At 46.7% G+C, this 26923-nt stretch overlaps 2 protein-coding genes, 1 long non-coding RNA gene and 1 pseudogene across 3 annotated transcripts in view; 1 reads left to right on the top strand and 3 right to left on the bottom strand.

Annotated features, from left to right (window-relative positions):
* Positions 1-26923, bottom strand: part of Dhps (deoxyhypusine synthase) — a 39931-nt gene that overhangs the window by 9138 nt on the left and 3870 nt on the right. The window contains 3 exon segments of the mRNA XM_047530451.1: positions 1029-1037; positions 2725-2730; positions 24579-24647. Of these exon segments, the coding sequence (XP_047386407.1) occupies positions 1029-1037; positions 2725-2730; positions 24579-24647 (84 nt within the window).
* LOC124969197 (uncharacterized) lies at positions 3355-7317 on the bottom strand. Its single transcript, XR_007105930.1, has 3 exons — positions 6771-7317; positions 5713-5748; positions 3355-4701 (listed from the first exon to the last, which is right to left on the bottom strand). It is a non-coding gene; the product is annotated as an uncharacterized LOC124969197 (long non-coding RNA).
* LOC124969162 (zinc finger protein 791-like) lies at positions 6854-24574 on the top strand. The gene is made up of 4 exons (XM_047532002.1): positions 6854-7140; positions 19642-19768; positions 19969-20029; positions 21420-24574. Exons 1-4 carry the CDS (start codon positions 7138-7140, stop codon positions 22975-22977), a joined length of 1749 nt encoding a protein of 582 aa, XP_047387958.1. The 5' UTR covers positions 6854-7137; the 3' UTR covers positions 22978-24574.
* Positions 24661-26589, bottom strand: LOC124968874 (phosphatidylinositol N-acetylglucosaminyltransferase subunit C-like; annotated as a pseudogene).

The raw sequence follows: 26923 nt of genomic DNA, 5'->3' as shown, positions 1-26923 counted from the left end.
TTGTAGAACCTCTTTATCAGAGTTCCATATGTGGGCCACGTATGCTAGTGATCCAATTTGCATCGTGGTCAGATTCGAGTACTGAGCTTAATAAGGCGTTTCATTTGGAAGTCAGTATGGGAACAGAGGGTTTTAAAATTGGTGGAGAGAGGGGCCAAGGGGGTGTCTCTGGGAATTGGTTGGGTAGTTCCCATCTTTGGAGAGACTTGACAGAAGTGACGACGGACAGCAAAGCGTCCCCTGCACTCTTTATGCCACCTGGTGTGCCAGTCCTGGACTGGACTTCCCCAGTGGGGGCTGGGGAAACGTCTTTCCCTCAATCCCTGTGGTAAGGGACTTGGTCCCCAGTTTGCCTAATGGCAGAGTCTCTGTCCGGCAGAGAAGAAACAAGTGAGGGACAGGTCCCCGGTTAATAAATGGCGTCCAATCTCTCCGATGGGATGAGGGCTGGTGGTGGATATAGAAGCGAAATGGCAAGTTGTTCCCTGGTTGGTGAGGTTTGCTGGGTGTGCGGGGGAGGGGAAGGTTGGGGAGGGAGCAGCAGTAGGCCTCCCTTAACGCCAACAAAGCGTGTGATGACTCCCTTGACTGGTCACACAGCAGAAAGCCCCAAAGGTTTCACAGGTGGTTGACGTCTGGTACCCCGAGGGCCGTCAGGTCTCCAGCTCAAAGCCTTCGTGCCACGCTAGGGAGTCGCCAGCCAGAGGCCTTCAGCTGCACGTGAGCCTGCCTCTTATCTCACGCACCAGACTTCCCCACACAACGGTTGACGTCTGGTACCCCGAAGGGCTGTCGGCGTTAGATTTCAGACCCAAACCTCTGTACAGCACCAGAGAGCCGCCCCGGCCGGCTGGACTCAGCTGTCTTGGGCCCTCCATCTCTCTCTCACACGGAATGTCTCCCGCCTAAAGTGGACAGCAAAGGGCACCAGAGGCCCCCGTCCAGCAGGGAAGGGAACGCAGTCAGTTTGGAGATCCAGCCGTGGCTCCTGGGAGCGGGAGGGCCTGGGAGGTGCGGGCAGACCTCCAGGCCTCATCAGCAACGTAACTGATCGCGGGAAGGGACAGGGTTGCAGGGAAATGGGGAACCTTTCCTTGCTGTCCAAAATGTTAGCACAAGACCAGGCAGGACGCAGACCCCACGCGTCATCTCAGCTCCTCATTCAGGGGGAGGAAATGGTGCCTGTGGACCCACTTCCTGGTGGACAATGAGCCCCTGAACAAAGAGAGGGACTGGGTTTATACAGGTTAGTTTGAGGGGTGGTCTAGTGAGCGTATCTCAGTTTTGCCTAGTCAGGAATGTGGGCCTTTCGGTCAAGGTCTGTGGACAGTGCCTGAAAGGATTTTGCTCTGGAGGAGGCAAGGCTCCTAGACACTGTGTCTTTTGAGGATGATGAAACATCCTCTCTGCCTGCGGCCAGTGACATTCATCTGTCAATGCTGACCTTTGTTTTCACTTCCTTTTCTTTTTCTCAGGCCTCATTATCTTGGGAATTTCTTCTTCTCCATATCCATTAATCCAGACATCTCACACTTCCGCCCACTGGCTGCTGAGTCCTTGTCCTTCATGAATCCACAGAGTCTCTGTCGCTGGATGACAGTCCACGGTGCTCCACTCTCGGGGACTTCCTTTTGCTGATTCGTCCGCATACCTGGCCCTCTGCTGCTGGAGGTTGACCTTCTACAGGGGAGGGAAGCGAAGCCGTGACTTCTGGCAGTTTGTCCTTTTCCGCTATAGACGAAAGGGTCCCAGGAACTGTGGGAGCCCTAAGCTGAGAGGCCACGTGCCGTCTCCGCCCTGTCGGAGGCACCCGCCCACCTCGCAGTGCTCGCCATCTGAGCCTCCCAGTGACACGCCCTGGCTGTGGGGGGCAGCCATCGACTGATGGGGTGGCTAGCTGGCGTGACCTGGACTGGTGCTACCTGGTGATGCAGTCCATCATGTGACCAAAATCCAATTTGGGGGTCGTATTTGATTTGCTGCCATAAGCCCGAATCTATCCAAAGCCATCCCGAGTGGCGTGGATGATAAGCTCAGCAGGTCTCAGTGTGTCCAGGGTCCCAGGGGCTCGGGCCTGTTTGAGCACACATTTGGCCTGGTTAAGTGCCTGAGTGTGCCCGTCCGTGCAGCCCCACACTGTACCCTCCACCAACTATATAGGGGCCATAATAACTGAGCCAGAGGAGGGGTGAGAGCCCTCCAATAACCCCGTAGGCCCTCAGAACTCTTGCACTTGTTTCACCGTGTCAGGGAGTGGAAATGCCTGAGCTCCATCTATTACACCTGACGAACAACCTTTGTCTTACTTGATCAGACCAATCGCACAACGCCCAGCGATTCCACCAAGAAGCCAGGACCCTGCACTTTGTTGGGGTTTAAGGTTCATATTCTTCCTTGAAAATGAGTCAGAAGCATGGGTGCTGCCTCGGTGAGGGCTGGAAAAGATTCCTAAGTCAGAAGTACATCATCAACACAGGGGGATAGTTTTAAGGGCAGAGGTTGGGGCCGGGTTCTCGATCTTGCACTACCGTACCATGACACATGGGGGTGCTCTGGAGACACCCTTGAGCCAACACTAACACCATTGCCAGCCTTCCCGCCTGAAGGCAAGGGGTCTTGACTCTCAAGGGCTCTGTCTATGCTGAAGAAGGCATTATCAGGTCTAGTGCACAATATGTTCCCAAGTGGGAGCTGAGGCTTCTTAAGTGGTGGCCCTTCAGGGAATGGCCGCATCAGGAGGAGGGGTCACCTTAGCTGATTCCTGTAATCCACACCCCCCATGCCAATTCACATGCAGTCTCCCTTTTGTCTTGATGGACACTAGGGAGCCAATATTGTTTGAAGGCAAAATAGCAGGGGCTTTTAGGATGCCCCCCAGTATCGGTATGGACTGCGAACAGCAGGTGGGGGCGGGCGGCAGATGTCCAGGTCACAGCCTGAGCGGTGCCGCGCAAACTCCCCGCTTTCCCCCAGATCTGTCAAGAGCAGCCAACCTGCCTGAGAATCGGTCAGGATCACCACATATCAAGGCCCATTCAGTTCCCGTGTCGGACTCGGAACATTTTTTGAAACTAATGTATTATCCGTTCTACATGCAGGCTTCAGTCTGGGGACACGGACCCCTGAACCTCGACCTTCGCCAGTCCTCCCACAACCAAGGACCCAAGGTCTCAGAGGGAGCGGGGTTCTGCTTTCATCACATCTAATGGGAGAGCTTTGTCCTACCTCTCGTGGATCAGGAGTCCAGTCTACCTTTTTTTTTTTTTTTTTTGGTAGTACTAGTGCAGGCCGTGGGGATTGAACCCAGGGGCACTTAACCACTGAGACACATCCCCAGACCTGTTTTGTGTTTTATTTAGAGACAGGGCCTCGCTAAGTTGCTTAGGGCCTTGCTGAGTTGCTGAGGCTGGCTTTGACCTTGCAGTCCTCCTGCCTCAGCCTCCCGAGCCCCTGGATTGCAGGCGGGTGCCCCTGCACCCGGCCTACACTTTCATCAGCAGGGCTAAAATAAGGTGTTGGTTTAAAGCAGGTGAGCAGTTACTGAAGTCCACGCCATTCCATGCCCTTGGTCACCATCCCATCAACTCTGGTGTCCACAGCCGCACAGCCGTGCTGGTACACCTGAGCTCAGACGCCAGCTCCACCGGCTCCCAATGGCTATAAGGTCTCATCTCAGCCACGTCCAGCGTGGGCAAGGGAACCGGTACCCTTCAAAGGATGGGCTGGTGTGAAATCAAACCGTGAAATTTGTACATCAGACAAAAAGACAAAAAGGCAAGATTGTTAAAGCAGGGGCGTGGTCAGTCATCCAGAAGGGTCTCACTCTAACGAAGAGCAGCCCCGCAGGCTTGATTTAAAGTGCAGATCAAAGGGGTTCGGAGGTACAAGGGTTCAGTGTGGGAGGAGGCTCGCTTCGTGCTTGCTTCCTGGTGTGGCGGGGGCCTTGCTGTAAGCAGGTTGCACCGGCTCTTGTAGGAAATCGATGACGTGTCTTAATCACTACAACATTGGCGGGTTTGAATTCTTGGCCTACACGACCAAACACCACGCACAGGGACTTCACCCTAAGCACTTCACGGGTGTGGAGAAGGCAGTAACACCTGCCAGTGATCGGGAAGTGGCCTTCCCCACAGACAGCAGTGACTCAAGGTGACTTGAGTTTACCTCCCTGAGAGCTATTGTTCTAAGAACTGAGGGGGCTGGGGTTTGCAGCTCAGTGGGACAGCAGCAGGGTGAGGCGCTGGGTATGATCCTGGGCACCCCCAAAAAACAAATAAATAAGAGTTAAATTCCTAAAAAAAGAACTAAGCCTAGGAGGTTAGACAGCAGTTAACTGGCATAGTAACCTATCATTTATACTAGCGGTCAAGTGCACCTGCAATCCTACCGAGTTCAGGGAGTTCCAAAGCACAGAGAAACAACTCTTCACAGGCACCTGTTGACTCTCTGGCCTTGAAAGCCTGTCACAGGGACATTTACAGCTATATAATCCAACACGTAGGGACCCATGGTTAATCAGGTTCCCAAAAGAAAGGCTGACAGAGGGTGACAGAGAGGAGGGGGAAAATCAACCCTTTCCCCAGGCATTGGTTCTTCATCATCATGTCCTTATAATTTCACTTCCTGGTCAGGTCTGGTTCCTCCACCACGGGAGCACATGACTTTACCTCACAACCAAGACGGTCCTGCTGTGGTCCCCACCTGAAGATTGGAGGAAAGGAAGTGGCTGGTCTGTTTCCCCCTGTTGAGCGACCCCCCACCTGGCATTCTTGAAAAGTCTTCTTAGTTCAGAAACATCAAGCCTTTTAGGCACTGGCTTGTGTCTACCCCTACATCTGGGGATGCGGTTCACCCCTACATCTGGGGATGTGGTTCACCCCTACATCTGGGGATGCGGTTCACCCCTACATCTGGGGATGCAGTTCACCCCAACATCTGGGGATGCGGTTCAGCTGTACAACTCATGCTTTTCATGTGCAAAGCCTGGGTTCAGTCCGGGGCACTGCGAAGGAAAAAATAGTGTCCCGTAGACGTTGAGTGTCTCAGTTCGTGTGCTACTCTACCAAGTTAATCGAGCCTACAGAGGCGGGCCTGGGAACCCCAGTTCACAGCCAATCGGCCAGTCAGGAGTTCTGGAGGCCCAGGCTGTGACTGACGTCTACAGTAAGAGAACAGAGCTGGGCTGCTGGTGTACGCCTTTCATTACAGCTACTTGGGATCTGAGTTCAAGGCCAGCCTGGGCAACTGAACAAGACACTGTCTCAAAATAAAAGGACTGGGGATGTGGCTGAGTGGCAGAGTGCTTGCCTAGTATGTGCTAAACCCTATGTTCAATCTCCAGTAGTGGGAAAAAAAAAAAAAAACAAAAAACAAAACTATTTTTCTAGAAGGTCTACGATCGCCCAGCATTATTTTGGCTTTTCACCTGCAACATTCCAGCCCTGCACAATCATGATATTTACTCAACCAAGGTCAAAAGTCTGTAGAATTGAAACCAAAATTATAGGTAATGGGGTGGAATGGAGGACTGAAGGCCACCTGAGTCTGGGAAGCTGGAGACCACCCCTGGGAGGCTGAACATCAGTGTTTCCAGGGCCCTTTTGATCACCCCTCCCAAAAAGCTGCAGATAGGGAATCATTAATTAATGCCCCGGGGGCCCCTACCTGCCTGAATGGCTCCATTTGACCCTCCCCCGTCCATCTGCTTCTCACCTTTTGCCACCTCACTGGCATCTCCTGGGCCTAATCCTGTAGGCAGGAAGGGGAGAGATAAGGGGGGAGAGAGCAGGAGAATAAAGGAGCCCCTAATCTATAAAAGGCGCAGGGTGCCTTCACTTCTGGAGATACCAGAACATCAGCCACGACCCCCTTTCCCCTCCCGGGAGAAGTCTGTGTTACTACCTTTAAATAAAACCTGCTCAATATGCTTTCTTTGGCGTGTTTCTCTGGTGTTATACTTCAACATCTGAGGAAGCAGAGCTCGTCACCCAGAAACGGTGGTATCAGAATCTTTAAGAGTTTCAAGCCCAGCGCGAGGTGCACACCTGTAATCCCAGCGGCTCCAGAGACTGAGGTGGGATTGGGAGCTCAAAGCCAGCCTGAGCAACTCACCGAGATCCTCTCTCTAAATACAACACAAGAAGGGCTAGGGATGTGGCTCAGTGGCTAAGCACCCCTGGGTTCAAACCCTGCCCCCCCCCAAAAAAAAAAAATCAGCTCACAGGACATTCTCAATCTAACACAGTGTTTCCCTGACATGCAGGAGTCTCTGGGTTCAACCCCCAGTATAGCGAAAACAAACTGATTCAAAGTAAATTTCCTTCCAGTGTAAAATGTACGCCTGAGAGTTTTACTGAGCATTGCTCATGGGAAGTGCCCCTTCTCCTAGGCTGCTGGTTGGACTGTTGAAACCCATCGGGGCGGGGTGCTCTGGGGTGCTAGTGATTCATTCTCTAAACTCCAGTTACCCGAAGTAGGGGGGAAAATGGGAGGCCTCGACTTTGTCCAGGGCAAAAGTCCAAAGGGAGCCAGTCTCTTCACATAGGAAGGGGTGCGGGGGTGGAAGGGCCTGCTCACACTGAGATACACCCACGTTACTTTCCATTGTCTATATTTGCAAACATGGGTCACCAAATCATGAATGGAGGCGCAGGATTATGCCAAGCCCCTGACTCCTGGAGGCACCGCGGCCTCTCGCTCCCGTGCAGCAGAGCCGGGTGACCCTCTGGTTCTAGACTTGCTGCCCAGGGCGGCTCTTCAGGGGTCCAAACCTGGAGGCGGGGCCCGGGCTTCCCCGCGCACCCCTCGGTCTTCGCCTCCTCCCAAGACCGCGGCGTCCGGCCCCCGGTCCGGGGCAGTTCTGCCTCGAGGCTAACGGGCCAGGAGGGAAGAGGTTCCGGTCAGCAGGCCCCGTGGGGTCCGCTCGGCTCGGCGACCTCCCCCACTGTCGATCAGGCACCCGAGGGCGCCGCCGGGAAGGAGGGTGTGGCCACGCTACGCAAGGCGCCCGGGTGTCGCCGTGCGCTTCCGCCGCATCCGCCGCGGTGCCTCGCCGCCGCGGGCTCTCGGTAGCGGTGCCGCGGCGTGGAGGCCAGGGCGGGAGGCCAGGGGAGGAGGCCGGGACCGCCAGCCCCGGAGATGGTGAGTGTGGGGCCGGCCGGCTGCTCCGGTCGCGTCCCGAGTCTGCGGCCAAGTCCGTCCCCCGTCCCTCGGCCGCGGGGTGGGGCGGGGCGGCAGCCGCGACCCCGGGTCCCTCCCGCCCCGCCCCGGCCTGCGCGGCCCCGGGATTGTGCGGCGCCCGAGGGTCGCGGGGACCCCGCCTGGCGTGTGCGGCGCGCGCGCGGGAGGAGCGGGGATGTGCGCGCCCCTCCTTTCTCCCCAGGAGCGTCGGCTTCCCACCGGGGCCTCCGGAGATGCGGGCAGCGACCTCGCCCAGCTCGGTCCAGGGCTGATGATAAATCCGTAAATTCCAGATGCTTCTCCGCATTTCCAGACGTCATCGCCGGCTCCCCAGCTCAAGGCAGCATGCATCCCTGTTTATCCCCCGTGGTGCATTTCCAACCCACGCAGCATTTAAGTCACCTTTTCCCCACAGAGCCGTGAATAGCTCTCCTCAAAGGCTCATTCCTAGTTTGTGGCCATTTCACTGGAAAGGAAAGCAGAGAATAACCTTCTGGAACCGTGTACAGAAACCGTGCCCTCTGCTAGTATCTTTCCTGGACACAGCCATGCAAGGGGACTCCTTTGGATTGAGGTGGTTCTTTGCAAACTCTCCTGGAGATGTGTCCCTTCAGACACTCCCTGGCTTTGCAACTTTGGACATATTTATTCTCGTATTTGAGTATCTTTTTCAAATAGACGCAAAATATATGTAGTAACTAGAGCTTAAGAGAGTGTACAACATTTCCAAAGAGACTAGAAAGAGATGCATCTCTTGAAAAATAAAATAATCCCCCAGCTCAGGATGGAACTCAGTGGTAGAGCACTTGCCTATTATGCAAAGCCTGGGTTTAATGCCCAGCACAAAAAAAATCCAGTGAAATAAAATATTCCAATAAAACATTGTTTAGAAATACTTGTTTCCACTTCCTCTTAGTATATAAATTCTGTTACATGTGAAATCTTGTTATTTATTTATTTAAAAAAATATATATTTTAGATGTTGATGGACCTTTATTTTATTCATTTATTTATATGTGGTGCTGAGAATCGAACTCTCGCAAGGGCTCTACCACTGAGCCACAACTCCAGCCCCTGAAATCTGTTATTTTGTTTTATTCATTTTTTTATTGGGTCCTCCCACATGCCCAGCAGGTACTCTATCACTTAGCTACACCTCCAGCCCAAGTTCCTTTATTTTGGTGATTTCAGATGGAATACCAATGTACAGAAGCAACATCTAGATGTGTTCAAATGTGATCGATAGTGTAGCAAACCATTTCTTTCTGTGGAAATCATTAACTGACATCTTCATTTTTTGAAAGGAATACTTGTGGTTTACAAGAGTGTGTTATAATTTTCTTGTTCCCTTTACATGTAAACACTAGATTTGAGTAATTTTACCAGATTATTAAACACTTGTGTTTTTGTCAAAGTTGTCAGTAGTGCATGCCTGTAATCCCAGCAACTCAGGAGACTGACACAGGAGGATTGCAAATTCAAGGCCAGCCTTAGCAATTTAGCAAGGCCCTGTCTCAAAGATTTTGAAAAGGGCTGGGGATGTGACTCAGTGGTGAGGTACCTCAGGGTCTCACTCAGTGTCCAGTACCAAAAATAAAAGGTAAAATGTTTTTAGGCACACAAAACTTTTTCCAGTTATTTCTACTCAGTTTCTTCTCATACTTCCTCTTGGTGGATTTTGGATGGACTTCCACAGTTTCAGCTGACTTAGCAGGGGCCTTCTTTTTTTTTTAGAATTCCTGGCCCAAAGTCTCCATGTAGCTACTTGCTTGTAGGACAAACAGTATACATAAGGAATGACATTTGTAGGACCCATCAGAGCAGCCCCGTGTTCCAGGATCTGTTTCTTCAGGTTATAGGTGTGGGCTTGCATGCTGGGTAAGTGCATGCAAAGGCCTGAAAGAAGGCAAGTGGAGTCCCAGGAGTGAGTCTGGCCTCCTTACAGTGACAAACGCAGGTGGGACTTGCACTTTGCCTTATTAGAGCTCATGATCTACAGTTCTTACTGTGCAGAACTCACGTGCAGGCGATAAGGACTAGGTAAGGACACGGGAAAGCAGAGCAGGAAGCAGGGAAGCCCAGAGTGGTTCAGATAGTGCGTAGTGCCAGCCTGACCCTGTTGAACTGCAGAGCACAAGTCCTAGTCCACCTCAAAGCAAGGTGGCTGTGTGCGTAGCTCCCACAGTCAGTCACTGCCCCCTCCTGCCCCAGGGGCACGCAGACTTTCAGGACACACTGATCCCCTGCAGCCCGTGGGCCTGCATTTCAGACATCACCTGGGGGCTGCGTGCTCACGCACTGTCTGACTTGGGGGTTAAAATCAGTGCAGACCTCCAAGCGGCTTGTCTTCTTTACTTGATTGTAAACAATGCAAGTAAAATAACAAAACAGTGTTCAACTGAGGAAAAAAAAGGTCAATAGAATTGTCAGTAGCGGTTCAAAACTACGTGACCAGGGAGCAGAGGCCCGAGGTCAGTCACTCCAAGTTAAATCCCTGCGTGAAGCAGACAGGGGAATAATGGAGGGCCAGTTGTGTCTTTTGGGGAACCTCTCCTGCAGGTCGCAGCCTGTTCATGGCCCATCACAGAAAGGAACCCTTTTTGCTGAGAAAAGTGGCTGGAAACCGGAAAGCTGGGGCTCCACAGCACGTGTAGTGGGGAAGTGTAGGGAGGGTGAAGCCCTCTCAGGCTTTGGGTTTTTTTATTTTGTTTACTCAGATGGGGTTTGGGGCTGGGGCGGAGCTTAGTGGTAGAGCACTTACCCAGCATGCAAGGCACTGGGTTCCATCCCGAGTGCTCGTCAAAAAACGAAGGAGAAGGAGGGAAGGGCAGGAGAGAGACGGTCTCTCTGTGCTGCCTAGGCCTGGCCTTGAACTCTTGAGCTCAAGCAGTCCTCCTGCTTTGGCCCCCAAGTGACTGGGACCACAGGCATGTGCCACCTTGCCCAGGTGCCTGTGAAGTTTTTTTTTTTTTTGTCCTGGTGGTGCCGGGAACTGAACCCCAGGCCAAGCACTCTACCAACTGAGCTGTATCCCCAGCCCACCTGAAGTTTTAACTGTGGTTTCCTTTGACTTACATTTGAGTCCCCATCCATAATGTAGATGCATTCATGATTTGTGCATGTCGAGGTCTGGCTTCTGTTTTCTGCATTTAGGGTGAATGAGTTTGGGAGCTCATTTAGGTCAGAACGTCAGTCTCAGGCTGGCGGGGAGTGTGCACCCTGGAGGGAAGGAGGTCCGGGAAGGAGGGCTTTCCTCTGCTGTCAGGACGGGAGGTGTGTGCAGCTCCTGAAGGTGCTTCCGGAGGTCGTCATCGTGAGAGACTGCCCCCCTGCAGGGGTTACGTCTCTCAGACTGGGAGAGTCTGGCTCAGATTTTGGGAATATATTTAACTTTTTTTTTTTTTTTTTAATAAAGCTGGTTTTATTTTATTTTTTTAAAAATATTTTTAGCTGTAGATGGATACAATAATTGTATCACATTTATTTTTGTGTGGTGCCGAGGCTTCCTAGGCAGGCACTCTGCCCCTGAGCCAGGACCCCAGCCCCACTTTAGCTTCTGAGTGTGGGTTTTCCTTGTGAACTGCAGGGAGGTGACGGCTGCCAGTGTGAGCTGGTCTGAGTGTCTGTGTTCCTTTGCTTTGTATCCCTTTATCTGACGAATGTCGCCGCACCTTGACCCTGGGATTCTTTACCACTTTCTAATTATATTCCCCTGTAAGATTTTTAGTTCCGGGGGCTTTGAAAATGTGAGGTGATAAAGAGAGACCGTGGGAGGAAGAGAATTCTGGAACCAAATGAAATGTCTGTTCCTTTAAGGCCTCAGATGGGAGGTGGGTGTGTTAAAGTTGGGAGGCTCATTTCTTTTTAATTGTCAATGGACCTTTATTTTATTTATTTATATGCAGTGCTGAGGATCAAACCTGGTGCCTCACACATGCCAGGCAAGTGTTCTACCACTGAGCCAAAGCCCCAGCCCTGGATCATTATTTTTAATTTAAATTTTTATTTTTACAGACTGCATTTTGATTCATTGTACACTTCATTTCTGAGGTTGTACACGTTGTAGATTCACACCATTCATGTAATCATACATGTACATAGGGTAACACTGACTGTCTCAGTCTACTATCTTTTCTTCCCTGCTCCCTCTAGGCCCATTTTCCTCTACACCATCCAAAGTACCTTCATTCTTCTCTTCCCCCACCTTCACCTCCTCCCCATTTTGTATCTTATCAGAGAAAACATTCAGCCTTTGGTTTTTTGGGTTGGCCCATTTCACTTAGCATGGTATTCTCCAACTCCATCCATTTACCAGCAAATGCCATAATTTTATTCTTCTTTATGGCTGAGTAATATTCCATTGTGTACATATACCACAGTTTCTTTATCCATTCATCTGTTGAAGGGCGTCTCGGTTGGTTCCACAATCTAGCTATTGTGAATTGAACTGCTGTGAACATTGATGTGGCTGCATCCCTGTAGTATGCTGATTTTAAGTCCTTTGGGTATAAACTGAGGAGTGTGACAGCTGGGTCAAATAGTGGGTCCATTCCAAATTTTTTTGAGGAATCTCCATACTGCTTTCCAGAGTAGCTGCACCAATTTGCAACTCCACCAGCAATGTATGAGTGTGCCTTTTCCCCCACATCCACGCCAACACTTATTATTGCTTGTGTTCTTGATAATAGCCATTCTAATTGGAGTTAGATGAAATCTTAGGGTGGTTTTAATTTGCATTTCTCTAATTACTAGAGATGATGAGCATTTTTTCATATATTTGTTGATCACCTGTATATCTTCTTCTGTGAAGTGTCTGCCCCATTCCTTAGCCCATTTATTGATTGGGTTCTTTGTATTTGGGTGTAAAGTTTTTAAAGTTCTTTATGAACTTTGGAGATTAGTGCTCTGTCCAAGGTGTGTGTGGAAAAGATTTTCTCCCACTCTGTAGGCTGTTTTCACATTATTGTTTCCTTTACTGAGAGAAAGCTTTTTAGTTTGAATCCATCCCATTTATTGATTCTTGCTTTTATTTCATGCGCTATGGGGGTCTTGTTAAGGAAGTCTGGTCCTAAGCCAATGTGATGGAGATTTGGGCCTACTTTTTCTTATATTTGGTGAAGGGTCTCAGATCTAATTCCTAGATCCTTGATCTACTTTGAGTTGAGTTTTGTACAGGATAAGAGATAGGAGTTTAATATCATTTTACTGCATATGGATTTCCAGTTTTGCCAGCACCCTTTGTTGAAGAGGCTATCTTTTCTCCATTGTAAGTTTTTGGCACCTTTGTCTAGTATGAGATAACTGTACTTCGGTAGGTATGTCTCCGTGTCTTCTATTCTGTACCATTGATCCACCTGTCTATTTTGGTGCCAATACCATGCCTTTTTTGTTACTATTGCCCTATAGTAGTTTAAGGTCTGGTATTGTGATACCTCCTGCATCATTCTTCCTGCCCAGGATTGCTTTGGCTATTCTGGGTCTTTTGTTCTTCCAGATGAATTTCATGATGGCTTTCTCTATTTCTATGAGAAATGTCATTGGGATTTTAACTGGAATTGGGTTAAATCTCTATAGCGCCTTTGGGAGAATGGCCTTTTTGATGATATTAATTCTGCCTATCCAAAAACTTGGGAGATCTTTCCATCTTTTAAGGTCTTCTTCAATTTCTTTCTTTAATGTTCTGTGGTTTTCATTGTTGAGATCTTTCACCTCTTTGGTTAGATTGATTCCCAAGTATTTTATTTTTTTGAGGCTGTTGTGAATGGAATTGTTTTCCCCATTTCCCTTTGAGATGTTTCATTGCTTATGTATAAAAATGCTTTAGATTTATGCGTGTTGATTTTATAACCTGCTCTTTTGCTGAATTCATTTATGAGGCCTGGAAGTTTTCTGGTGGAGTTTTTTGGATCCTCGAAATATAGAATCATGTCATCAGCAAATAGTGACAGCTTTAATTCTTCTTTTCCTATTTGTATCCTTTTAATTTCTTTGGTCTGTCTAATTGCTCTGGCTAGTATTTCAAGTACAATGTTGAATAGAAGTGGTGAAAGAGGGCATCCCTGTCTTGTTCCCGTTTTTAAAGGGAATGTTTTCAGTTTTTCTCCATTAAGAATGATGTTGACTGTGGGCTTAGCATAAATAGCCTTTACAATGTTGAGGTATGTTCCTACCATCCCTATTTTTTCCTAGTGTTTTGAGCATGAAGGGGTGCTGTATTTTGTCAAACATTTTCTGTGCACCTATTGAAATAATCATATGATTTTTTTTTTTTTTACTTTCTTAGTTTTCAGTGGACCTTTATTTTATTCATTTATTTATATGCGGTACTGAGGATTGAACCCAAGGCCTCACACATACCAGGCTAGTGCTCTACCACTGAGCCACAACCCCAGCCCAAACATGATTCTTAACCTTAAGTCTATCTATGTGATGAATTTACATTTATTGATTTCTGGATGCTGAACCAACCTTGCATTCCCAGGATGAACCCTACTGTCTTCTTAATGTTTCTGTATTCGACTTGCCAGAATTTTGTTAAGGGTTTTTGCATCTGTATTCATCAGAGATATCAGCTTAAAATTTTCTTTCCTTGATGTGTCTTTGTCTGGTTTGGGTATCAGATTGATACTAGCTTCATAGAATGAATTTGGAAGGGTTCCCTCCTTTTCTATTTCATGAAATACTTTGAGGAGTATTGGTATAAGTTCTTTAAAGGTCTTGTAGAACTCAGCTGAGAATCCACCTGGTACTGGGCTTTTCTTGGTAGGCTTTTGTTGGCTTCTTCTATTTCATGGCTTGAAATTGATCTGTTTAAATTGTGTATGTTCTCCTGGTTCAGTTTCAGAGGATCGTATGTCTCTAGAAATCTCAATATCTTTAAGATTTTCTATTTGGTTGGAGTATAGATTTTCAAAGTAGCTTCTAATTATGTTATATATTTCAGTGGTGTCTATTGTGATATTTCCTTTTTCATCACATATTTTAGTAATTTGAGTTTTCTCTTTCCTCTTTGTTAGTGAGGCTAAGGGTCTATCTATTTTGTTTATTTTTTCAAAGAACCAACTTTTTGTTTTGTCAATTTTTTGAATTGTTTCTTTTGTTTCAACTTCATTGATTTCAGCTCTGATTTTAATTATTTCCTGTCTTCTACTTTTGGTGTTGTTCTGTTATTCTTTTTCTAGGACTTTGAGCTGTAATTTTAGGTAATTTATTTGTTGACTTTTTATTCTTTTCTTGAGTGCACTCCATGCAATGAATTTTCTTCTAGTACTGCTTTCATAGTGTCCCAGAGATTTTGATATGTTGTATCATCATTCTCATGTACCTCTAAGAATTTTTTTTATCTCCTCCCTGATGTTTTCTATTATCCATGCTTCATTCAATAGCATATTATTTAGTCTCCAGCTGTAGTAGTAACTTCTGTTTTTGTATTTTGTCATTGATTTCTAATTTCATTCCATTGTGATCTGATAGAGAATAAGGTAGAGTTTCTGTTTTTTTGCATTTATTAAGGACTATTTTGTGGCATAACATATGGTCTGTTTTTGAGAAGATTCCATGTGCTGCTGGGAAGAAAGTGTATTTGCTTTTTGATGGGTAGAATATTGTATATATGTCTGTTAAGTCTAAATTATTAATTGCGTTGTTAAGTTCTATGGTTTCTTTGTTTAGTTTTGTTTGGAAGATCTATCCAGTGGTGACAGTGGTGTGTTAAAGTCACCCAGAATTATTCTGTTGTGGTCTATTTGATTCCTGGAATTGAGAAGGATCTGTCTAATGTACATGGATGCACCGTTGTTTGGGGCATAAATATTTACGACTGTTATGTCTTCCTGATTTATGGTTCCCTTAAGCAGTATGAAATATCCTTCTTTATCCCTTCTGACTAACTTTGACTTGTAGTCCACTTTATTTGAAATAAGGATGGAAACCCCTGCTTTTTTACTGAGTCCGTGTGCATGGTAGGTTTTTCTCATCCTTTCACCTTTAGTCTGTGAATGTCCTTATCTATGAGTCTCTTGAAGGCAGCATATTGTTGGGACTTTCTTTTTAATCCATTCTGCCAGTATATATCTTTTGATGAATAAGTTTAGGCCATTAATGTTTAGTGTTATTATTGAGATATGATTTGTATTCCCAGTCACTTGGGCTTACTTTTGGTTTTTAACTTGGCTTTGTTTCTTCTTTGAATGGATTTTTCTTTAAGGTAGTTCTTCCCTTTGCTGACCTACATTGTTGTTTTTCATTTCCTCCTCATGGAATATTTTGTTGAGAATATTCTGTAGCACAAACTTTGTTTGTAAATTCTTTTAACTTTTGTTTATCACAGAAAGATTTCATTTCATCTTCGAATCTGAAGGTTAGTTTTGCTGGGTATAGGATTCTAGGTTGGCAACCATGTTCTTTCAGAGCTTGAAATATGTTGTTCCAGGACCCTTCTAGCTTTTAGAGTCTGGGCTGAGAAATCTGCTGATATCCGTATTGGTTTCCCTCTATATGTAATCTGATGCTCTTCTCTTGCAGCCTTCAAAATCCTATCTTTATTTTGTATGTTAGGTATTTTCATTGTAATATGCTGTCGGGGTCTTAAGCCCCCCCTGCCCTTCTTGACCAGTGGCAAGGGAAGGGGACACTCCCTAACAAGGTCAGAACAGGATAGGTAGGGCTGGCTGACCAACCACTCCCAGCCCTCTGGGCGGAGGACAATCAGACGCGTCAGGGACACCAGTCACAGCAGGTACTCATTTATTGAGGAAGTCACACAGCTTTTATGTAGGGTGGAGGCTAGGCAGGAACCAATCAGCTTAAAGGTTAGCAAAGCATGGGGGGTTCACGCAGGCGAGAGTCCCATAGGACTATATGGCAAGCACGAGCCGATCATGTTCACTGAACTGTTGTTAACCTATCCCTGATGGTGGTCCGGTTTATCATCATGAACCTTTGAAACCGCCTTTGAGCCTTGATTTTGCTCACTTGCCAGGGAGTAAGGAGTCAGCCTGAGTTAGTTAACGTGTCATTAGTCCCAACAATGTGCCTTGGTGTGGATCTGTTGTGATTCTGTGCCTTTGGTGTTCTGTAAGCCTCTTGTATTTGGTTTTCCATTTCATTCTTCAGGTTTGGGAAATTTTCTGATATTACTTCATTGAATAGGTTGTTCATTCCTTTGGTTTGTATCTCTGTGCCTTCCTCAATCCCAATAATTCTTAAATTTGGTCTTTTCATGATGTCCCATAGTTCTTGGAGGTTCTGATCATGATTTCTTATCATCTTCTCTGGGCAACTTTATTTTCAAAATTAAATATTTTGTCTTCATTGTCTGAGGTTCTGTCTTCCAAGTGATCTAGTCTGTTGGTGATGCTTTCCATTGAGTTTTTTATTTGGTTTATTGTTTCCTTCATTTCAAGGATTTCCATTTGATTTTTTTTTTTTTTTTGAGAATCTCTCTTTGTTGAAATGATCTTTTGCTTCCTGCAGTTGCTCTTTCAACTGCTTTTTGGAGTGATCATTCATTGCCTGCATTTGCTCTCTTTTCTCATCCTTTGCTTCATGAATCATTTTAATGATGTATATTCTGAACTCCTTTTCTGACATTTCTTCTACCATGCTGTCACTGAATTCTATTAATATAGAATGTAGGTTTGTTTGGATCATTTTCTTCCCTTGTTTTTTCATGTATGTATCTTCCCCTCTAGCAGTGCAGATCTGGGGTATTGCAGTTTCCCTCCTATAGGCTTATAGTGACCCTATAGGTTTCCAAAACCTCTTCTTTAAGGGGGAGATCAATATTAGCAGTGCCCAGTACAGAAAATGTGCAACCCTAAACCAAATAGCCCCTATTAAGATGTTAGCAATATTATCATAATAAACAGAATGAGTTCAGTTATTATCTACAGTATAACAAATAGATTTGCAATAAGGTCTGCAGTTTCTAATGGAGGACAAAGAGGATGGGGAGGGTGTAGGATGTAACTGTTAGTGGGATAAGAGTATATAGAAGTTCTAGATGGTAGAAAGAGTGAAAGTGTAATCAAAAGAAATTGTTTTATATCATGAGAAAAGGGAGAAAGAGACTCTAAGGAAACAGGTAAACAAAAAGAAAATAGAGCAAGAAAAAAATGAAATAAAAACTTAAAAATTTTGAAAAAGAGAAAAAAAACTACACTATTACAGTCATATAATATTCAGATCTCCCAGTCTTCAGTAGCCTGATGCATGAGAGGTACCTGACAATGAGCTTCCAGTCTCCAGCAGGCATCTCAGGATGGGATTTGCCCCACATAAAGATGGACGCTACCACTTCCAGGATAATCCAAGATGGCTGCTCTGGCTTCCAAATGTGTTGGCAAATGGGGAGCTGCAGCTTGGGATGTGGGCGTGGTCAGCCAGGGGTCCTTGAGGTGGGGTGTAGTTGGTCTGGTTGAGGGGTCCTGGAGGCTCGGTGCAGTCAGTTGGGCTAGGGGGTCCTGCAGGTCCTGGCTGTTGTCTCAAGATGGTGGCAGCCACGTGTAACCAAACCTGCAGGTACTGTGACAGTGGACTTCCAGGCAACAGCAGGCAGCTGGTGATCCACTGGCGGTCTGCAGTGGATCTGCAGGCTACCAGTGAATGATCAGCAGTTGGACCTTGAGCAGTGGGTGATGGGTAGGTGAAAGGCAGGCAAACAGGCAAATGGCGGATGATAGAGGATAGTCAGTGAGCAATCTGCAGTCAATGTGCTGGTAGACTGTGGGTGATCAAAGTGGACAAAAGGGGTAAACAGCAGGGGATCGATAAGCAGCAAAGACTGCCTCACAGAGAAACAGATTTCCTCTGCTTGAAACCCAAGTTATGGAGTAGCAAGGAACGCAACCTCCCTCTAGTCTGCCATCTTGGATCTCCATTTTTAATTTTTAGTTGCATTTTCCTTTTGTTGTATCTTTTGTTGTATCTTTTGTTGTATTTTTTGCTGTGCTAGGACTTATTGCTTCCAAGGCAAATGCTCTATACCCCCAGGCTCCTAAAGCCAAGTCTTTCGCATTTATAAATTGGCTTGAAAACATGGGGCTACTCCTGCCTTATGCCTAGTTAAATTAGTTATCATGGCCCCATGTACGTTAAACGGGACCTTGAAAGATTAAAAACTATTATTAAAAAATATTTCATGAAGCTGGGCGTGGTGGTCCATGCTTGTAATCCCAGCAGTTCTGGAGGCTGAGGCAGGAGGATCGAGAGTTCGAAGCCAACCTCAGCAAAAATCGAGGCACTAGGCAACTCAGTGAGACCCTGTCTCCAAATAAAACACAAAATAGGGCTGAGTATGTGGCTCAGTAGTTGAGTGTCCCTGAGTTTAATCCCTGGTACATCCCCACAATTTTTTTTTAATGAAAATGTGATTATTCCTACTATTCCACTGTTTTGTTTTGTTTTTTATAGTGGGATTTGAACCCATGGGTGCTCTACCACTGAGCTACGTCCGCATTTTCATTTAGAGACAGGGTCTCACTAAGTTGCTTAGGGGGCCTCGCTAAATTGCCTAGGCTGACCTTGAACTTGCAGTCCTCCTGTCTCAGTCTCACAGACATTACAGGTGTGTTTCACCGTGCCCAGCATCTTTTTTTCAATTTTATTTTATTGGTTCTTCTCAGTTAATACATGACTAATCCATTTTGATAAAATTATGCAAGCACAGGATATATCTTATTCTAATTAGGACCCCATTCTTGTGGCAGGTTCTGTGGTGGGGTTCACTTAGGTAATTTCATAGGTGTGTATAGGAAAATCATGTTAGATTCCTTCTGCCATCTTTCCTGTTCCTACCCCCTCCCTTCCCTTCATTCTCCTTTGTCTGATCCACTGAACTTCTCTCCTCCCCCGCATCCCCCGCTTTAATGTGTTTAGCTTCCACATATCACAGAAAACATGCAGCCTTTGGTTTTGGGGACTGACTTATTTCCCTTAGCATGATATTCTCCAGATCCATCTGTGCCCAGCATCTGGATTAAACTCCTGGAACGTATCTGGTAAGGGAGGGTTGCTACTTCCAGGACTCCTGTCAAACACTAGTTGGGCCTCTGCTCCCACCTGTTTCCGAGCAGCAGCGGTATGTGCCAGGGATTGAACCCGGAGGCGCTTAACCACTGAGCCACATGCTCAGCCCTTTTGTCTTTTGAGACAGGGTCTTGCTGAACTGCTGGAGGCCGTCCTTGAACTTGGAATCCTCCGGCCTCAGCCTCCTGAGTCACTGGGATTACAGGCATGTGTCACCATGCCCAGCTTCTTCCAATAGGACCAATAGAACTCGCAGTGACCATAGTAAAACATAACTGCAAGTCCACTTGTCCAAGAAGTGAGTGTGGACAGAGATAAACTGATGACCAAGGCAAAAAATAGATGTTTGGAATTGTGTGTGAATTTAGGAATTTGAGTACAGGCCTCCAGCCCTATGAATCTCACTCACCCTGTGCACATATGTGGGTGCTGTAGGACTCCGTGGTCTTTGAGGATGTGGCTGTGAACTTCACCCAGGAGGAGTGGGCTCTGCTGGATCCTTCCCAGAAGAAGCTCTACAGAGATGTGATGCAGGAAACCTTCCGGAACCTGGCCTCTGTGGGTAAGGGCGACGTCATCCCTTCACTTGGTTAATTATAGGGTGGGTGTATCTTGTTCATTCTTATTCTAAGATGAAGAAGATGAAAAGTAAATACACTGGTAAATAAACCAGTCACAATCAGTTCATTATGGACCTAAGATCTGGTAATGTTGCTGTAATTCCTAAAAACTTAAAATGATTTTTCTGGATCTGTATTTTAGGAGATATATGTGAAGACCGGAAGATCAAAGATGAGTACAAAATCCAGAGGAGAAATCTAAGGTGAGTTGTGCGTACCAGAGAAAGGAATGTCCCTCAAAAGAGTCCCAGCATGGTGGGGTTGTGGCTCAGTGGTAGAGTGCTTGCCTGGCACGTGTGAGGCACTGGGTTCTATCCTTAGCACCACATAAAAATAAATAGGTAAAATAAGGTATTGTGTCCATCTACAACTCAAAAAAAAAAAAAAAGAAAAAGAAAAAAAAAAAAGAAAAAAGAAAACATCCCAGTATATATGATATTTTAGGGTTTTTTGTTGTTTTTTGTTTGTTTGGTACTAGGAATTGAACTCAGGGGCACTTGACCACTGAGCCACATCCCCAGCCCTATTTTCAGTTTTATGTAGAGACAGGGTCTCACCAAGTTGCTTAGGGCCTTGCTTTTGCTGAGGCTGGCTTTGAACTCTTAATCCCCATGCCTCAGCCTCGCACGCCGCTGGGATTACAGGCATGCACCACTGTGCCCAGCTAGTAAAGCAAGTAAACAAATTCAATTTCAAATTGATTTTTTTTCTTAGCAATTTTCACACAAGAAAAAAATTTTTTTTTTTTCTTTTGCAGTACTGGGCATTTAGCCAGGGACTCTACTACAAAGCTGCGCCCGTGGCCCTCTTGTTGCTGTTGTTTTGGTTTTTGGTGGTACCGAGGATTGAACTTAGTCCCCTACCACTGAGCTATCTTCCTCACCACCTAGCTCTTTTTCTTTCTTTCTCTTTTTAGTTGTAGATGAACGCAATATCTTTATTTTTTATTTATTTTTATGAGGCTGACCTTGAACTTGCCAAAACCAGACTTAAACATATGGTTCTTCTGCCTCAGCCTCTGGAGTAGCTGGGATTACAGGCACACATGCCCCTGTGCCTGTCTCCAACCCTTTTTTATGTTTAGACAGGGTCTCACTAAGTTGCCCAGGTTGTCCTTGAAATTAAGATCCTCCTACCTCAGTTTCCCATGTGGTGGGGATTACAGGTGTGCACCACTGTGCACACTAGCCCAAAAACGTTTTCTTAAATGACATAGATGGTCCATGTTTGAAAAATATCTTACTTGGCAATAGTATATGATATGATGTTATAGAGAAGCCCATTGCAGAGTATTGAATATATTCACTTGTGTGTGGGGGGTTCTGGACTCAAACTCAGGACTTTACATATTCCAGTAACACTGTACCACTGAGCCTTATCCCCAGCTGTCGTATATTCACTTTCCAACAGTTCCGACAGGGCTGGGGTGTAGCTCAGTGAGAGAGTGCTTGCCTAAAATGCATGAGGCCCAGGGTTCAGTCCCATCACTTAAGAAAAATTCAGACAGGGCAGAAAACCTGAAGTTTTTCTGGAAATAATAAAACTGGGATCTAATGTAAAATATAACATTATTAATGTGCTAATGTTTTACAGAAGTCATATGGTACAGAGACTCTGTGATAGTAAAGGTGATCAGTCTGGAGAAACCCTCAACCAGATTCCAAGTGTCAGTGTGACCAAGAAAACTTCTGGAGCAAAACCATATGAATGTAGTGTGTGTGGAAAAGTCTTCATGCTTCATTCATCCCTTACGAGGCACATCCGCTCTCACCCTGGACAGGAATTCTATGGCTGTAAGTATGGAGATAAGCCTTACAAATGTAAGGAGTGTGGGAACACCTTCAGTTATCTCAAATCCTTTCAAAGACATGAAAGGACCCACACTGGAGAAAACCCCTATAAGTGTAAACAGTGTGGGAAAACCTTTATATATCACCAGCCCTTTCAGACACATGAACGGACACATTTTGGAGAGAAACCCTATCAGTGTAAGCACTGTGGTAAAGCTCTCAGATCTCCTAGTTCTCTTCGGATTCATGAAAGGATTCACACTGGGGAGAAGCCCTATGAATGTAAGAAGTGTGGGAAAGCCTTCAGTTGTCCCAGTTCTATTCAAATACATGAAAGAACTCACACTGGAGAGAAACCCTATAAATGTAAGGAATGTGGGAAAGCCTTCATTTCCCGAACAACTGTTCAAACACACATGATAACGCACAATGGAAATAGACCTTACAAATGTAAGGAATGCGGGAAGGCATTCATTCGTCCCAGTTTTTTAAGAGTGCATGAAAGAATCCACACTGGTGAGAAACCCTACAAATGTAAACAATGTGGGAAAGCTTTCAGGTGTTCCACGTCTGTTCAAATTCATGAAAGAACTCACACTGGAGAAAAACCCTACAAGTGTAAGGAATGTGGGAAAGCCTTCAGTGCCCGCCCAGCCTTTCGTGTTCACACAAGGGTGCACACTGGTGAGAAACCCTATGAATGTAAGGAATGTGGGAAAGCCTTCAGTCGCCTCAGTTACTGTCGGATACATGAAAGGACCCACACTGGAGAGAAGCCCTATGAATGTAAAACGTGTGGGAAGACCTTCAATTATCCTCTGGATTTGCAAATACATGAACGAAATCACACTGGAGAGAAACCCTACGAATGTAAGGAATGTGCAAAAGCTTTCATTTCTCTGGAAAACTTTCGAAGACACATGATAACGCACACTGGAGACGGACCTTACAAGTGCAGGGACTGTGGGAAGGCATTCATTTTTCTCAGTGCATTTCGAACGCATGAGAGAACCCACACTGGAGAGAAACCTTATGAGTGCAAGCAGTGTGGGAAAGCCTTCAGTTGTTCCAGTTATGTTCAGATTCACGAGCGCACACACACCGGAGAGAGACCCTACGAGTGCAAGCAGTGTGGGAAAGCCTTCATTTACCCCACAAGCTTTCAGGGACACATGCGGATGCACACTGGCGAGAAACCCTACAAGTGTGAGGAATGTGGGAAAGCCTTTAGTCTTCGCAGTTCCTTTCAAAGACATGAAAGAACTCACAGTGGAGAGAAGCTTTTTGCATGTAAGCATTGTGGGAAAGCCTTCACTCTGTCCACGTCCTTAAACAAACATGTGAGGGTGCACAGGAGATAGAAGCCCAGTGGAAGTGACAGTGGATCTGCAGTTCCAGCAGATACCTTTCAGCCATGAAAATTCCCACTGGGAACAGTCCTGTGAATGAAAGTGATCTAGGAAGCTAGATCAAGGCCATTCGTGGTGACGGGTTGGAAGATTCAAAATGTGAACAAAACAATGAGTCAAAATATTTTTTAGGGCTGGGGTCGTGGTTCGGTGGTAGAGCCCTTGCCTAGCACATGCGAGGCCTTGGGTTTGATCCTCAGCACCACATAAAAAAAATAATAATAAGTAAATAAATAATATAAAGGTATTGTGTCCATCTACAGCCAAAAAAAAAAAAAAATTAAAAAAAATTTATAACCAGGTGTGGTGGCACACACCTGTAATCTTGGTCTGCCTGAGTCAGCATAATAAAGAAGTCCTCTCTGCTTTAACCTTTACAAATGAGTCCTCTGATGCTAACTGATTACTTGTTTGTTTTCCTACTGTCGTTTTCTTGTTTTTACCTTACAAAATTCACTGGGCTGGGCTGGGTTTGTAGCTCAATGGTAGAGCACTTGCCTAGCACAGATGAAGCACTGGGTTTGATCCTCAGCACCTCATAAAAATCAATAAATAAAATAAAGGTATGCTGTCCATCTACAACTAAAAATATTTATATTTTTAAATTAATGGTCTGCCACTACTGCCTGGCAATAAAAGGCAATTCCATTTACAATGTGTTGTAACTCGTGCGTGCGTGTGGTGCTGCAGATCCAGCCCGGGGCCTCGGGCATGCTGGGCGAGGGCCGTACTCCTGAGCTGCAACCGCTCTTGGCTTTGCCTTTGACAACAGGAAGTAGCTACTCGGTCTTTGTCTCAGGTTCCTGGCACAGAGTTCCCAGGGGTATTGGAAGCACCTTTGTTATTCATGACAAGTTCAAGGTTGAGGCTGGGGACATAGTTCAGTGGTCAAGCTGCCCCTGGGTTCAGTCCTCAGTACCAAGGAAGTAAAGGGAGCAGACACAGGGACACAGACTGACACACAAAGAGCACCCCATGAAGATGAAGGCAGAGGCCGCTTCACACTGCTGCAAGCCAAGGAAAACCACAGTTTGCCAGAAAACCACCTATGCGAGGTGAAAGGTCTGGAAGGGATTCTCCCGACAGGTCCCGAGAGGGAACCAACCCTCCCACATCCCGAGCTTGGACTTCTAGACTCCAGAGAGGTTAGGACAATAAATTCCTACTGTTCAAAAGCTACACAGAGCTGAGCACAGTGGGGGTGTACACCTGTAATCCCAGCAATCAAGAAGCTAGGGCAGGAAGGACTGCAAGTTTGAAGCCAGCCTCAGGAACTTGGCGAGGCTGGAAGCAATGTGGTGAGACCCTGTCTTTAAAAGAAAGAAAAAGTCTGGGATGTGGTTCAGTGGTAAGTGCCTGTGGGTTCAATCCCCAGCACCAGAGAAACAGACAAAGCCCAAAGATCCCAAGAGCCTGGAGCAGTGGCCCAGTGCCTGGGGAGGCTGAGGCAGGAGAACAAGATGGAGGCCAAGCACGACCCTTTCTCACGGTGAGAAGGAAGCCAGGGGTAGAGAACACCTCGTATACGCAGCAGCTCAGGAGCAAAGCCAGGAGGAACCTGAGTCAGAGCCATCAAACTCCTGGGCGGTGTTGATGTAGACAGCATAGTCAGCCCCGTTACGCTGTAGGGAAGGGCAGGGCGGACCTGGTCAGCCAGTCACAAAACAGGCAGACACAGGCAGGCCATCAGCCAAAGAGGCTGGGCTGCATCACAGATAAAGGAAGCCCTCAAAAGTACTTTGTTCCAGGAAGGAAACTTCTAGCTATGTGTATATGAAACACCAATGAATTTCACCTGTAGACTTGAGTCCCATCCCCAGGGTATCTCGTGTATATGTAGATATCCCGCAATATGAGGAAAATTTCCAAACTGAAACACTTTGGGGCCCAATCCTTTTTCCTATTTGAGGGATGCATTACTACTTTTTTTACTAGCCACCACATCACTTCATCTGTTGTAGAGAACAGATGAGAGGCAATAATTGAAGAGGGCACCAGAAAGCTTTTTCATCATAAATGACAGAAGGGGTAAGCACCTTTGCCACCCAAGTCATTGGTTCGATTTTCCTTCTGATCCCTGTTCTCATCTGCATCAGCCTGCTGCTTCCAGAATGGGCTCTGCTTTCACTTGTTATGCTAGTTGGGATGCTAGTCTACCAGCTTGCCTCGGTAATCTAGTGGGGTCCCTAACTTTGCTTCTTTGATTTCAGCTTCATCCCAAGGCCCACAAATGTTTTAAAAAGTTGCAGGCAAATGAGGTAGAAAGGGCAGAGGCCTGAGGTGGACACCAGCAGAAGCAGAGACCACAGCTCCCACAGCTCCAGTGGACAGCAGGCCTCCCAAGGCCAAGACACAAAAAACAGTGTGACCCCCACAGAGCTGCAGGGAGTTCAGGCCTTCAGTTTGCAAAACTTTAGATGGCAAATGTCATCATGATGAAGGCATGCAGGGACCAGAGAAGGCATGAGGCACAGCAGACAGAAGCAAAGATGGCCATGTTCAAGGACAGTGTGCTGGATACAATGTGGCATTGGCCCCACAGTCAAAGAAGATGAGGTGGCCCAACAGCGTGAAGACTTAGGCACAGATGGCCTAAGTGCTAAGGGACTCTGCCAGGGTCTTCAGCACTGGTGGAAACCGTAAGTGAAAGCAACAAGGGCCAGGTACTCGCCAGGTCAGCCCGCCAGGCCGCCTGCTCTTCTTCTACCCTTCACCTCCATCAGTGGGGGGTCGAACAAACCGTAACCCATCAATGACAATGTCAGGCACTGACAGTTGCAAAAAGCCACTGGGGGGCCAGAAGACCCTCATCCACATACCACCAGATGACCACGAAAACACAGACACTATACAGCTGTTGTATCACCACACTGGACTCCAATACCCCGGCCCAATATGTATTTCCAGGCACAGATGTTTTTCCAGTCCTCCATAAACCAGCAGTCCACGTAGTTGTCAGGGAAGGGCCACCGCTCATATGACACCTACCACCTGGCTTCCTTGGTGTTAGTTACAGGTTGGGCACATTGCCTTATCCTTTCCCTTAAACTCAGGCCAGTTCAGTCTTCCTCCAAGAAGTCCATGTGATTCTTGTTCTTCATGAAATTTTGAAATAAGACCTCTGGAAATCCCATGCTGTTATCTACTGACCTTTCCTGGTTTCCAAAGGCAGCTACCCAGGCTAGGCCCGAAATGGATGATTTGGTTCTCTGAGGCAGGAAAACACAGCCAAATCCCCTCGCCCCACGAGTTTCTAGGGGTAAGTGGTTGGGATGAGCAGCCACCCACTGGCTTCCCCTTCTGGGGCCTGGGCCCAGTCATTTCTGATAAGGTATTTTTGAGGCAGGTGTGGTGACACACCTATAGTCCCAGCTACTGAGGGGACTGAGGTAGCAAGATTCCTTGAGCCTGAGAGTTCCAGGCCAGCCTGGGCAACTGAGCCAGGTGCCATTTCATAACAAATGAGATATTCAACAACCTTCCCAATCTGCTCGGCAGCAGTCACCACCAGCTCTCTCAGAAGAGCTCCAAATCTAACCACTGCTGCTCCTTTGTGGGCACCATCCTGGTCCTGGCCCCTACAGGGTTCTGGACCAGTTCACCACCACCATTTGCTCCTCCCAAAGCCATCAGAGGGCACCTGTGAGCCCCTGAACTACCAGTCACATCCTCTGACCTCAGAGCAACGTCACCTCCAGGCCTTCACCACTCCTCCTCTAGGGCCTCCGAGCTGTTCCCTGGCTACCTTAGGGACCCCAGGGCCTCTGAGGAGAGCTGGCTGTCTTTGCAGGAACTCTTTCTGGAGATAACTACATGGCCTGTGGGAGGCACCTCCCAAAACTGCTCAGGTCAGTTCCCAGACGCAGCCTTCCAACACCCTCCCCTGTCCCCCAACCCT

This window comes from Sciurus carolinensis, chromosome 17 (assembly GCF_902686445.1).
Source record: "Sciurus carolinensis chromosome 17, mSciCar1.2, whole genome shotgun sequence".
Lineage (NCBI taxonomy): Eukaryota > Metazoa > Chordata > Mammalia > Rodentia > Sciuridae > Sciurus > Sciurus carolinensis.
This window is presented reverse-complemented; position numbering and strand designations above follow the sequence as displayed.